Source organism: Microtus oregoni, unplaced genomic scaffold (assembly GCF_018167655.1).
Source record: "Microtus oregoni isolate MIOR12 unplaced genomic scaffold, Mior012 000001F_ref0000356, whole genome shotgun sequence".
Classification (NCBI taxonomy): Eukaryota; Metazoa; Chordata; class Mammalia; order Rodentia; family Cricetidae; genus Microtus; species Microtus oregoni.
In genome coordinates this window covers 64,007,645-64,020,993 of record NW_024543060.1, presented here as the reverse complement: position 1 = coordinate 64,020,993, position 13,349 = coordinate 64,007,645, and the positions used below count along the sequence as shown (strand labels likewise).

Here is a 13,349-nt window from a genome sequence, read left to right as displayed (position 1 = left end):
TGGCACAAGACAGGCAACCCTGGGCTCCGGAGAGGGTTGAGAAACTCACCCTGCCCACAGTGCAGACGTTCGCCTCTTGTTACAAAACAGCAGCCCTGGAGGGTGACCAGGGTGAGCGGAATCACTGCAGGTGTCACAGCGGAAGCCTGGTGATTTCCAGGGTGTACTCGTCCCTGTACCCCAGTTCTGCTTGAGAAAAACTCAAGACACACAGCGGGAGGGAGACTCTAAGCCACTGGGAGAGATGACTCGACAGTTAGGCGATGTGGGATTGTCCTGTACATGTGCAGGTTTTATTCACTAAGGAATAACGCTACTTTGGCCTATGACAGGACAGAATATAGCCAGGCTGGAAGACATATAGAGAGAGTAGGCGGTCGCAATGAGGCGCCATGAAGTCACCTAAGAAGCAAGAGGTAACAAACTATGAACCTCGTGGTAAAATACAAATTAGTAAAAATGGGTTAATTTAAGATATGAGTTAGGGGCTGGTGAGATGGCTCAAAGGTTAAGAGCACTGACTGCTCTTCCAGAGGTCCTGAGTTCAATTCCCAGTAATCACATGGTGGCTCACAACCATCTGTAATGAGATCTGGTGCCTTCTTCTAGCCAGCAAGCATACAGACAGACAGAACACTGTATATGTAATAAATAAATAAATCTTTAAAAAAAAAAAAGATATGAGTTAGCCAGAAATATGCTTGAGCCATTGGCCAGTGTTATAATTAATATAGTGATTATTATCATTCCTGTGTGATTATTCAGGTCTGGGCAGCTGGGAACAAAAGAGCAGTCTCCTTCTACACCTAAGAGCATTTGCTGCTCTGGCAGGGGCCCCGGGTTTGGCTCCCAGCACCCACATAGTGGCTCACAACCATCCAAAACTCTAGTTCCAAGCTCTTCGAACTTCCTCAGTCACCAGGCACACATGTACTTGTATGTTCATGTAGTCAAAATAAACTCTTACACATAAAATAAATGTTTTTAATTAAAGAAAAAATAATTAGAGAAAAAAGAAATTTATCACAAGGTCTGTTTTTAATTTTTTAATTAATTTTTTTCTTGAAATCTCACTTTTACTAGATACTGTAGTTGCCCCCAGTTTGCAGAGATGAGTAGAACTGAGGCTTAATTAAGGTCAAGCCATACAGCTAGCGAGTCTCGGTTTCAATGCTTGCAGTTTGACACCCCCACCCCCACCACACACACACACACACACACACATACACACACACACACACACCCTGTCAGTCTTTCTGGGACATCCTGTCCCCTTGGACTGGATTGGGAGAATACAGGAAAAAAACCCAGCCCTCTCCTGCAGAGCCTCAACCAGTGACAGCTACTACCAGCAGGAGAGCAGGGCTGCCTGAAGCCAGCGGCAGAGCCAGCTCCACATCTGTGGCCGGTGAAACCTCCGGGCAACTACCAGCCACTATCCACCAGGCTCTCCAGGATAGGTGCTCCGGGAGAAAGTCAGGTGAGCGCGTCTTCTCCCTGGGAAGACAGCAGGCAGAGACGGGAGACAAATGGCTCTCTCGGAGGTGTGAGGGGTGGGTGTCTATCTATTTGTCTGTGTGTCTGTGCTGGAGACCCCTGGGACTGGTGGTAAGCCGGCACTGCCAATGTTGGAAAGAAACCTTGTTGGGAACAAATAACATTGACGTTGCTACAAAATGTGTCTGCTCTTGGGTCAAACTTAAGCAGTCACAGTTTGAGTTCTAAACATACTTTCAGCCCCGGAGTGTTTTCCAAATTCCCCTAACTCCTGTGGCTTTTAGTTGGGGGGGCGGGGGGGGGGGGGGGCGTGTAGAGACTGCCGTTGGGGAAGCTCTCTCTTCTTTCTTTTACAACCCTCCCTTCTTTTCTAACAGGCCTCACCTGGTCCTCATGTCAGACATACCCAGCCCTGGGCCGGGCCCCACTTCGGCACCCGACAATGATTTTGGAGAGATCCATAACTGGACAGAACTGCTCCACCTTTTCAACCACACCTTTTCTGATTGCCACATGGAACTCAACGAGAATGCCAAGCATGTCGTCCTCTTCGTCCTCTACCTGGCCATCTTTGTGGTGGGGTTAGTGGAGAACATTCTGGTGATCTGCGTCAACTGGCGCCGCTCGGGCCGGGCGGGGCTGCTGAACTTGTACATCCTCAACATTGCCATCGCAGACCTCGGCATCGTCCTGTCTCTGCCCGTCTGGATGCTGGAGGTCATGCTGGACTACACCTGGCTCTGGGGTAGCTTCTCCTGCCGCTTCACCCATTACTTCTACCTTGCCAACATGTACAGCAGCATATTTTTCCTCACGTGCCTCAGCATTGACCGCTATGTCAGCCTCACCAGTGCCTCTGCCTCCTGGCAGCGCCGCCAGCACCGAATACGGAGGGCCGTGTGCGCAGGCGTCTGGGTCCTCTCGGCCATCATCCCACTGCCTGAGGTGGTGCATATTCAGCTGATGGATGGCCCTGAGCCCATGTGCCTCTTCCTAGCACCTTTCGAGACGTACAGCACATGGGCCCTGGCAGTGGCCTTGTCTGCTACCACCCTGGGCTTCCTACTGCCCTTCCCTCTCATCGCGGTTTTCAACATCCTAACAGCCTGCCGCCTTCGGAAGCAGGGGCGGCCGGAGAGCAGGCGCCAGTGCCTGCTGATGTGGGCTTACATAGCCGTCTTTGTCATCTGCTGGCTGCCCTACCATGTGTCCATGCTGCTGCTCACCCTGCATGCCACCCACATCTTCCTCCACTGCCACCTGGTTAACCTGCTCTACTTCTTCTACGAAATCATCGACTGCTTCTCCATGCTGCACTGTGTCCTCAACCCCATCCTGTACAACTTTCTCAGCCCGAGCTTCCGGGGCCGGCTGCTGAGCATTGTGGTCCGCTACCTTCCCAAGGAGCAGGCCAGGGCATCATCCTCCACCCAGCACTCCATCGTCATTACTAAGGAGGTGGACCTGCCTGGGGCAGATCTCCACCCCAACCCCGTCCGAAACTCTCAGGAGGCACCTCCTCCTCCTCTGAACACCGCGGCTACACTCAGCAACTCCATAGGCAGCTAAGGTGGATTCCAGACTCTTCCAGATCTGGGGGAGGGGACAGGGGAGGAACTGGCTTGTTCAGGGTCAGTTTTAAATATATCAAAACGTTGCCGTGGGGAGAGGGGGGAAAGGGTTGGGAAGGACAGGGTATGGGTCCTCCCTTGGTGGTAAACTATTTGTTTAGGTCTTCTTGGCAAAGGGAGCCACACAGGTGGGGGGAGGGGTGAAATAAATAAATTCGTAGCGACAGCTGTGCTGGGATCTGAGCGCTGCGCACGTTCAGCTGGGCTTCGGAAGGCAAGGAAGTGAAGGAATGTTCTGCCGAGGGAACTGGATGCCCCTGTTTCATAAATCACCCTGGCCGGAAAGAGTCCGCGCCGCAGGAACCTTGCAAAACTTTGCTTTTGTGTTTGTGTGCTTGTTGATCTTCCAGCTCACTAAGCAAGTTGTGGGGACAAGGGGCCAGAGGCCAAGGACCCAGGAGGCTTCTGCCGGGCCATTCCAGCAGTACACAGCGAGTGAGCTGAGGGGGTGGGGACTAGAGCCTGGCCAGTCGGGTCTTCAGCAGGCACCCCACCGCTGGCTCAGCAGGATGGTCCCTCCACCCAGCCATCCAGGAAGTGTGGCTCTGTTTCCCTGTGGTACCCTCCCTTCCCCCACCCATCCTGCTCCCCCCACCCCCACCCCAAAGCTGAGGCCTCCTCACGGTGACCTCCCGGTTTGAACCTAGGATACCCCATTTCCTAGGGAAGCACGGAGCCACCAATGATCCCACCCCACCCCATCTCCCAGATTACCACAAAGTATCTGGGGACATTCACTCTGGGCCTCTGCCTTTGTCCCCTGCAGGGAGAGGGAATGGAGACAAAGACTGACTTCCATTTCCAGAACTCTCCCTAGCCAAGTCCTTCCAAGGCCTCCCTGTACAGCACCTTGTCTAGGAACACTATAGATAAGATGTCCTCTTGCTGACAGGCGAGTCTGCAGCCAACGCTCGGGTGCCAGACTTGGTAAACAGGGCAGCGGACATGACTCTAGCTTCTGCCTTGTGGCCTTGGCCCCTGGGCAGCATCTGGAGGTCGATGGACTTGCAGTCTGCTCTGGTAATGGGTGCCCCCATAATTTCCTCTGATCTCTTCACTGTCTCTCTAGTTCTGCTCACTGGCAGTTCCTGGAATGGGTGTGTGTGTGTGTGTGTGTGTGTGTGTGTGTGTGCGCGCGCGCGCACAGACGTATGCTCAAGTGTGTGCCCGTGCATACGGAAGGTCAACATCAGATGTCTCCATCAACTGATCTCCAACTTCTTTTCTCTCACTGAACCTCCAGAGCTCCAGGGATCCGCCCGTCCATCACACCAGTTCAGCTTTCAGAAACCTCAACCCCTACTTACCAGACCAATCCTTTAGCCGCTCCTCTAGCGCAAGCACTGCCAATGTGCAGAGGGAACCAACACTGACTCTGTGCGCTGGCTCCAAAGCTGACAGACTCTTAAGTTAGAGACAGCTCCTCGGGGGCAGAGTTCAAGGCTAACCCGGAAGTCTTAGTTGCTGCTCAACTTACAGTAAAAATTTAACCAATGCAGAAATTGCATTAAAAACCCTTCTTCACTTGTCCCCATTTACGATGAAGGCCAAGTCCTGATGCCCACACCACTGTGACACTGTTACACATCTTCCACCCTGAGACCAGGTGTCACTGAGCGAATCTCCTGAGGGCTGTTCCACCCGGAAGGGATGAGCAGAAATAGATACACTGACTACCAGGCTGTTCTCCTTCCCCTCAGCAGACATTTACCAAGCAGATGACTGGCCAGGCCTCAGGCTTCAGGACCAAAGGGATCACAGGTCATGTTCTGAGGGAAAACACTAGGACCTAGCTTACAAAACGCCAACCTCTGCCTCCTGTTCGCTCTTCCTTTACCACCCCATTTGCCTCCCACACTACTTCACCATACAGTGGCAATAGCAAGAGCCCTTGCTTCTTGACTCTGGGCTGAGAGCTCTGCAGAGGCCCACTATACTCTCCAGGCTGCAAGACCACCTCAGGGATGCTTCCCTGAGACACTGAGTACTTGACTTCAATTCCCACTAAAAAAACAGCCAACACACCGGTCCTGGGGAATTCCAGCGTCAGGAAAACACAATGTGTTGTCTGAAAGAATCCTGGCATCTGCGGGGCTGGCGTGAGCTCTGGAGGCCAGCCAGAGTCAGATGCTGAACTCGGGGCCTGAGCAAACAGGCATGCGCACAGAAAAAGAACTCCCACTTCAAATTTCTTTTTTCTTTTTTATTCTAAATAAAAACCACACTTTGTGCTGAACAATGGAATATAAAAGAATCAGATGTAGGATTTTAGACGTCTACTATTTGGGGAAAAAGGTTTACAAAATATACAAAACTTTACAGCAGATAGTAAAAACTTAAATATTAGGAGGTCAGTACTTCTTAATTTAATGGAAGGGTTAGACATCAACAGCTTCTCTGCTTCACCAGACTTGAGCTACTCCAGGTGGGGGAAGGTGGGACTGACAAGAAAGGTGTCGAACATCATCCCGTGTCGTTTGTTCTGACACTGGCTGTGATGTGGAACCACGCTGAACGCATGTTGTCACCCACTTTCTGACTCACGTGGAGCAACACTTCGGGGAGAGGGAGAGGACATGTAGGTACTCCCAGACAGGCAAAGACTACTTCATAGGGCCCACTCCCTTGCCAACAAACTCAGTGTCCATCTAGAAAGGGATTTAAATTAATTTTCAAAGTTGAGTAGTATAGGGTCTAGTGGAAAGGGCACAGCAGGAGGCCAAAAGAGGAAGACAATCAGTAGCAAAATCCTGCCCGGAAAAAGCACTGAAGTTTACAGGTTCACCCTGTAGACAGGGGGCTGTGAATGTCACGATAAAGTAAAATATGATTCTTACCTATTTCCTGGTTCTTAGGGTTACCTGACCCCCACCAATACCACTTCTTTTCTTCCCAACTAACCATGAACTTCGGGGACTCCAAAGAATCTCAAAACTTAGAACCAAATAGTAGGGTTCATTCAGTAGAGCTTCCAGCCAGTATATGACATCACTGAGCCATCAGGGGTCACCCGCAGCATCCAAGGACACATCTTGTTCTCTGGCCACAGACAGTCCGTGCTGCTTATGCCAGCTTACGGCACCAACATTACAATTTCCCTTAGGAAACAAGCTAGGAATGTTCTCGTTTGACTTAACGCTCTCCAAACAGTCAGCCAGCAGCCCAGGTGACTGCTGGGCAGAGTTCTGAAAACTCTGCAGGTGGGTCCTGAGTACAGACCGAAGGGAGGGGGAAGCAAAGATGGAACATTCTAGGGTCAGAGAGAACTCTAACGCAATACAGCGGGGATAGTGCTAAACGGAAATTCACAAGGGAGGCAAATATGAAATCAAATGGGTATCAAAAACTAAAACTGCAGAACACCTTCCACCAGGTAGTCTGGGTACCCTTCACTACCATGTAACGTTTCAAGTAAATAAACTCAAGAGAAGAACGAACTAGATTCGGGGAAAGCAAACAACTTCACACAGAAGGGGAGACAGGAACGGATGTGGGGCTACCCACAGAGGTGTGGTTAGGACAAGCGAGCCTCATGAGACACTGCTTCCACCTGCTACATATCTGACTGGGAACAAGTGGATCTCCCTGATCAACTAACCTCGAGGGACCAGAGGGCACAGTTTGGTTTTAGTGTTTAAAGGGCAAAAGTTCAAAGATCTGCTTTTTGGTTTATGGCAAAAAGGGAAAACTTCACAGTTTCAGGTTAAGTAGACAGACCGACCACCCAGCATCCACGATGCCATAAGCTATGGAAAAGGGTTTCTCCACTCTCAGTGACCTGGCTGAGGCCCGGGAAGTCCCTGTCCCCCACCATCAGCGGGTCCATACTCCTCCTCACCAAAAGTCTCAGGAAGTTCAGCAGATTCACCGCTGCAGCTTGTTACCCATCCCCAAGGAAAGGAATCCCATGAGAAGGTGGCCTTTGACCAGCCACTGTCGGAGGCTCATCATGTGAGCCCCCGGACGCCCCGGGCATTTCTTTACTCAAGGCTTCCCCAGCCCAAGGACAAGGCTTTGCTTTGCCTGTGTCTTAAGATACATGGACAGGAGGCTGCCCACGCTGGGTGGATAAAAACTGTGCAAAAACCTGCATGTGACTTGATCTAGGTTTGTTCTGCTAGAGACTACCCCTGGAGAAGCAAAAATGTGCTCCTTAAAAGGCCTGGCACGTCTTTCCGTGCTTGCACGCCTGTCCTCCAAATCCACAGCCAGACCCGTCTGGTGGAATACGGTTCCTTGCTTGAGAGAAACTAATTTTCCAACAGTCACTTATCGAAAAGAGATGCTGGGTAATACGTATACAAAATAAAAATAAATAAATATTGATGTCTAAAAAGGCTTTGTGAGTTAATTAAAACCACTTGTTTATGGAATAGCCCAGGGTGCTGCTGAGTCCCACCAGGGGCAGTGGCAGTGGCTAGGCCCAAAACTAGGGACTCTCAGAGCTCACCTGAGCAGGGTGAGGTAGTATGAGCTACTGAGGTGCCATCTTATAAGTATGCAAGATCAAGGGTTCTCTCCTCCAGCCTTTTTTGGGCAAGGCCTTTTCAAAGACTAAGGAGCCAAACAGCCACATGGAAGGCCTAAGCCAGCTACCATCCAAGAGCGCCCCCTGGAGGCGATGCTCAGCATCAACGCCAAACTCCCATACTTTTACCACCAAGTAAACAAGGTACCCATGTGAGACCATCAGAGCGCACACCCTGCCATATACCACCAGTTAATCGGGTTCCTTAAATCCCGGAGGGCTCACAATCCACCGCCTCACAGGGTCTTCTCGTCTACGCTGTAGGCCAAACCATCCTGAGTGGGAGACTTGAGGTGAATTAAGGCAAGATTGCTGCTATCAGAAGTCTCCTCCGTGCCCAGGAGACGCATGATTAAAGAGATGGCCAGGTGACAGATGACTACATTGAGTGGCTCTCTGTCCTCTGACAGAAGGCTTGACATCCAGGGCTATACTCTAAAAAAATTATGTTTCTTTGGAAACGAGGAAAAAGAAGGGCATCTTCTTCCATCCATCCAGGCTTCCCATTGGGTGGCACTATGGGACACCCAAAGCTTGCCAACCTAAACAGAAAGCTTGGTCCTCAGTTTAGATCTAGCTGACAAGAGATTTTCAATCTAATCGGGAGATTTGAGAAGCGGAGCAAGTAGCGCCCTCAGCTCAAGACACCTTGTCCCTACTGAGGGGGTGGGACCCCGAGATGAACTGCCCTGCCCTGTTGCTCATCCTTCCAAATGACCACATTCCCAAACCTTCTCAGAGCTGCTGTCCTGCCAAAGGTTGGGCAGTCACCCCCACAGTGAAAACCTCTCTCCACCTCTTCTATCCAGTGAGGCTGCTGGTAGGTTCTTAGCAGCATAAAAATCTATCAGTAAACTAAAACAAGAGAAACTGGCAAAGGGGACCTAGTAGACAGGCCCGCTTGACTAGATCCTAAAAACCAGCCTCAAAATAACCAAGAATGCAGCCCTGTGTGGGCAAGAACAGGTATGGAGGTAAATGCACCGGGCTGCTGCCTCTCGCAAACAAACAGTACCAGCTTGTGTGCTTTCTTCTCTCAACGCAATACAGAGGAGAATTCCTAGCAAGGCAAACTGTAGCGTCAGCTGGGCAAGGACCCTCTAGAAAATCACTACCCGGCTGCCACCTGGGAGCCCCCTGGCTCTGCGGAGACCCCGTCAGCTGTCGGGGTTCTTCTCAGTCTCTTTGGAATGGATAATGTACATGAAGGTCTGCTCGATGGTGAAGTCAGGCGGAAGGCTGCCCTTGTGGACACCGACATGTTTGCTCATGAGGTTAAGGGTGGAACTGTAGTGGCCACAGACTGTACAGCGGTACATGAGCGCCCCCGAGTGCGTCTTGAGGTGGCACTTGATGGTCGAGCGACCTCGGAAGAACTTGTGACACACCTTGCACTGGTAAGGTTTCTCACCTGTGTGGATCCGCCGGTGGTAGTTGAACTCACTCGTGTGGGCAAACCTCTTACCACAGACCTTGCAGCTATACTTGCTGTTGGCAGGTTGGCCCTGCAAAGCCAGCTCCTCACTCAAAAACTCCTCCGCGGGCAGCTTTCGCTTCTGGAGGGCAAGGTGCTGTAGCCCCAGAGCAGGCCGCGTGTCAAAGCCACTGGTGCATTTGTGCTGGCTGACATGGTAGCGGTAGGCAGCCTCAGACCGGAAGCTCTGGCTGCATAAGTGACAGCGGAACAGGGTGTCCTCCAGGCTTTGGTGCACAGCCATGTGCTTCTCTAAGAGGTGCCAGTCCACAAAGCTACTGGCACAGACTGAACAGGAGAAGACTGAAATGCCCAGGTGAGAGAGAGTGTGCCACATGAGGCTGCACAGGTTGAGGTGGCGCTGGTCACAGACGCTGCAGGCCTGGCCCTTCAAGTTCAGATGGTCAAGGATGTGGCCTCGGACCACGTGGAAATCTTTGGCCAACGCTTTCCCACAAGCAGCACACTTCAACTCTGGGGAGGCCGCCCCTGGAAAGAGACCCAGTTTCCCAGAAAGGGGCTCCTTAGGGTGGACAATGATGTTGTTCTCAAATATGCCGTCCCGTCGATGCAGCGTCAGCTGCCACTGGGTAAAGAATTTCGTTTCACACATGTCACAGGAAAACAGGAAAATACCGATATGGGACAGGACATGGGTCACCCGGGAGTTCCGGTCCTGGAAGTGGGTCTCGCAGACCTTGCAGTTACCTGTGAGCAAGTCCACGTGGTCCCGAGCGTGCTGCCGGATCAGCTGAATGTTGGGCTCCAGAACTTTCTTGCATACCTGACAGGGCATGGCCTTATTCTCCCGGTTATCACTGTCACCAAAAGTCAGGTCATCCTCGCTGTCATCACTCAGCTCGATCACCTCCTCAGTTGTCCCAATCTCTTCAGCCGGGTCCTCAAACTGCAAATCCTCGTCCCCCAGGTCCTCCAGCTGGAGCTCGTCCACCTGCCCAAAGCCTGGATCTTTGGAGTGGTCGCTATTGCTCAAACAGGAGTTGGTCCCGGCTGTAACGTCTATGGCACTGTCGGAAATGAAGAAGCTGCTTTTACTGAAGTCTCCATTGCTCTGAACTTTGTATGGCTGGCAAGAACTCGCGCTGGTCTGGATGCCCGTGCTGACAGTGCCTAGGACTGGCTGGGTCACCACAGTAGGAACAGACGTGAACGAAACAGGGGCATCGTGGTCTTCCGTCTTTGGTGGCAAGGGCAGTTGTGGCAGGGGCAGGCTGTGATTAGCGTCACTGACAACACTTCTTTCTTCCTCTTTATAGCTCCCTCCAGCATCAGTAGGCAACGCATAGTTTCTCTCAGGACCAAAGTGTTCCCCACTTCCCCGGAGTTCCCCAAGAGGGTGGGTGGGATCTACTGAAGGGCACCTCAGAGTACCAGACTGGCTCTCACTAGTCAAGGACTTGGCTACTGCAGTGCTCTCCAGGTCGGGGAACGTGGAGTGGCAGGCCCGAAGCAGGTCCTCCATACCCAGACGCTCAGCGACCTCATAGATCACCCCAACGTTGATCAGGTCTGTGAAAAGCTCCGAGGTGTAGACAAAGCTCAGAATCTTCTCGAAGTTGGCAGGAGTGATGAAGTCCACCACATAGGTCCGGGCGGCATCGAGCCCAGTATTCAAGAAGAGGTTCTGGAAGTAGCCAGCTGCGCACGCCAGCACTGCCTTGTGGGCAGGAAAGGAGCGGCTGCCCACCACGATCGTGACATCGCACATGGTCTCTGACAGCCGGCACTTGTTGAGTTCCTTCAGCAGGTTGTTGGGGTGGTTGGTGCTTTGCAGTTTGATTCTCATGCCCATCTTAGCAGCTCCTAGGAAGTGGCCTCTATCAGCAAGGTCAATCTGTGGACAAGACAAAAAAAGATAGCCAGACATCCCTAGAAAGGAACTCTGTATAGGACACCACCGCTCTAAATGTGCCCTGGGTGAGCAAGGGTAAGCGGACAGGAGAACCCGGAGAACAAGGGAGGAGCGCGGTCTGTTCCCTGTATAAACCCAACTAGAGAACTGTCGTGATGAAACCACAAAGGGATGAGAAAAAAGTCTAAGAATCTGGGCTTGCAGACAGCTCATCATTAGAAGCATCCGCGGTTCATACAGAGGACCCAGGTTCCATGCCCAGCACCAACATGTCTGTAACTCTAGTTCCAGGGGATCTAACACCTTCTGCTGGCCTCTTCAGGCAACAGAACCACACAGTACACTTATGTACATGTAGGCGAACACTCATACACACAAAAGAAAACAAATCCTTTTTTTTTTTTTTTTTTGGATTTTCGAGACAGGGTTTCTCCGCAGCTTTTGGTTCCTGTCCTGGAACTAGCTCTTGTAGACCAGGCTGGCATCGAACTCACAGAGATCCGCCTGCCTCTGCCCCCCAAGTGCTGGGATTAAAGGCGTGCGCCACCACTGCCCGGCTAACAAATCCTTTTTAAAAACCTAAGAGACCAGGTTTATATACCAATAGCATATACCTATAATTCTAGCACTCGGATGGTTTGGGCCAGAATATCGGGAGTTCTAAGACAGTCTGAGCTATGAAGAGCGATGTGGCCGCAGGTGTCTGGCTACGAGTTTTCCACTGAACACAATCATCTGTACGGCCAAAACAACGGGCTCCATCTTTTTATTAACCTCCTAAGTTAAGTTTCCCTTGTCATTTAAAGTCTATCCTCTCCCTCCCAATGCCAAATGCCACAAATCAACTTGAACACCATTATCAGAACACCATTATCAAAGCACCACTGGCTACTGAGAACGAGGTAAGGTGTCTACTTTTTAGCTGTCTGTCACTGCTGTCCTTTCAGGCCTCCAAATAAAGCTCACACTCCTCTTTCTTTCTTTCTTTTTTACTTTTTTGAGACAGGGTCTTATGTAGCCCAGGCTGACTTTGAAACTGCTGTTACTAAGGATGGACTTGAACTCATCATGATCCTCCTGCCTCCACCTCCCAAACGCTAGATTACAAGTGTGAGCCACCAGACCCAGTTCAAAATCTCACCCTCTTGAATTCCCATCTTGCCCTTCCCAGGCTACGTGCCTACTCCCTGGCCCTCCCCAGAGCCATTCTGGACGCTGCTGGAACTACTATTGTCGATGACGCTAAACTAACAACCAAGGAAGAATGCAAAGCAAACACAACTGTGGTATTTTAACATTACTGAGGTATGCTGTATTTCTCCTTGCCTCTAACAATTGGTTGCCTTATGAAAGACATCGACTGCATAGGAAAGATTCCTTCAAGCCTTTTTAATACTTTTTCCCCTTTCGGCTCCCGCACACCTCGGAAGAACAGTCAGCTAGAGCTAGTCACATGTTTGTGCGGCTCACAACTCGCCCTGAGCAGCACAGCCCCTTTCACCATCGCACCAGGTCCTACCAACAATTCCCAACTTTCTCCGGGGCCCAGCACTCGTCTGAGTACTGCTGAGTACCAACCACGCATCTCCCGGGCCCTGGCGGTCACTCAACCACCGTGGGAGGGTCCGGGTACCCGGTAGATTTGGAACTTGCAAGAGTGTGCCCCGAGGGTCTGGCGGCGCCGCGGTCGCCCCTCCGTGCAATCCGCCGAAGGAGGGGCAGGACCGGGCTGGGGCGCACCACCGCGGGGAGGGGGCACCTCGGTCGCCCCAGGCAGCGCGAGCTGCCCCTGCAAGACACAGGCCGGGCGCCGCGGGAGCCGGCCGAGCCGAGGCCCGAGAGCCGCGGCCCGGTCGCCGGGAGGGAGATCGAGCCGGCTGGGGACACCGGCAGGGCGCGCCCAGCCAGGGCGACAGAAAGGCCGAGCGGGAGTCCGACTCGGCCAGGGGCAGCCCTCACCCGGCCGCGCTTACCCGGCTCCGCGGGGTCCGAGCACCATCGCCGCCGCCGCCTCACACAAAGGCCCCGGCCCGCCGTGCCCGGCCCGAAGAGGAGGCGGCGCCGCCGGCCGCGGCCAGACTCTCCATCCGCCGAGCCGCTCGCCGCGCCGGCCCGGGCCGCCCCCGCCGCCCGGCCCGCAGCGCCCCCCGCCGTCCCGGAGGAGGCAGCGCCCCCCGCCGCACGGCCCGCAGCGCCCCCCGCCGCACGGGAGGAGGCAGCGCCCCCCGACGGCCGGGCGGAGCCAGGAGCCCACACTTAGCCCCTGGGGAGTGAAAAGCCGGGTTCAAGCTTGTCTTCCAACAGCTTTACAAAGACTTACACGCTTATTTGGTTAATTTATGTCTC

The 13,349-nt window shown here is 52.6% G+C and overlaps 2 protein-coding genes across 2 annotated transcripts; one reads left to right on the top strand and one right to left on the bottom strand.

Annotated features, from left to right (window-relative positions):
- Positions 1–1,341: 1,341 nt before the first annotated feature.
- Gpr182 (G protein-coupled receptor 182) lies at positions 1,342–3,542 on the top strand. Its single transcript, XM_041671593.1, has 2 exons — positions 1,342–1,480; positions 1,875–3,542. Exon 2 carries the CDS (start codon positions 1,891–1,893, stop codon positions 3,064–3,066), a length of 1,176 nt encoding a protein of 391 aa, XP_041527527.1. The 5' UTR covers positions 1,342–1,480; positions 1,875–1,890; the 3' UTR covers positions 3,067–3,542.
- Positions 3,543–5,324: 1,782 nt separating this feature from the next.
- Zbtb39 (zinc finger and BTB domain containing 39) lies at positions 5,325–13,113 on the bottom strand. The gene is made up of 2 exons (XM_041673287.1): positions 12,977–13,113; positions 5,325–10,985 (listed from the first exon to the last, which is right to left on the bottom strand). The coding sequence occupies exon 2, from the start codon at positions 10,941–10,943 to the stop codon at positions 8,814–8,816; it is 2,130 nt and encodes a 709-aa protein (XP_041529221.1). The 5' UTR covers positions 10,944–10,985; positions 12,977–13,113; the 3' UTR covers positions 5,325–8,813.
- Positions 13,114–13,349: the final 236 nt, after the last annotated feature.

Bases quoted from the DNA above. Each gene is read 5' to 3' on its own strand.
- Gpr182 (XM_041671593.1), top strand. From the start codon at position 1,891: ATGTCAGACATACCCAGCCCTGGGCCGGGCCCCACTTCGGCACCCGAC.
- Zbtb39 (XM_041673287.1), bottom strand. From the start codon at position 10,943: ATGGGCATGAGAATCAAACTGCAAAGCACCAACCACCCCAACAACCTG.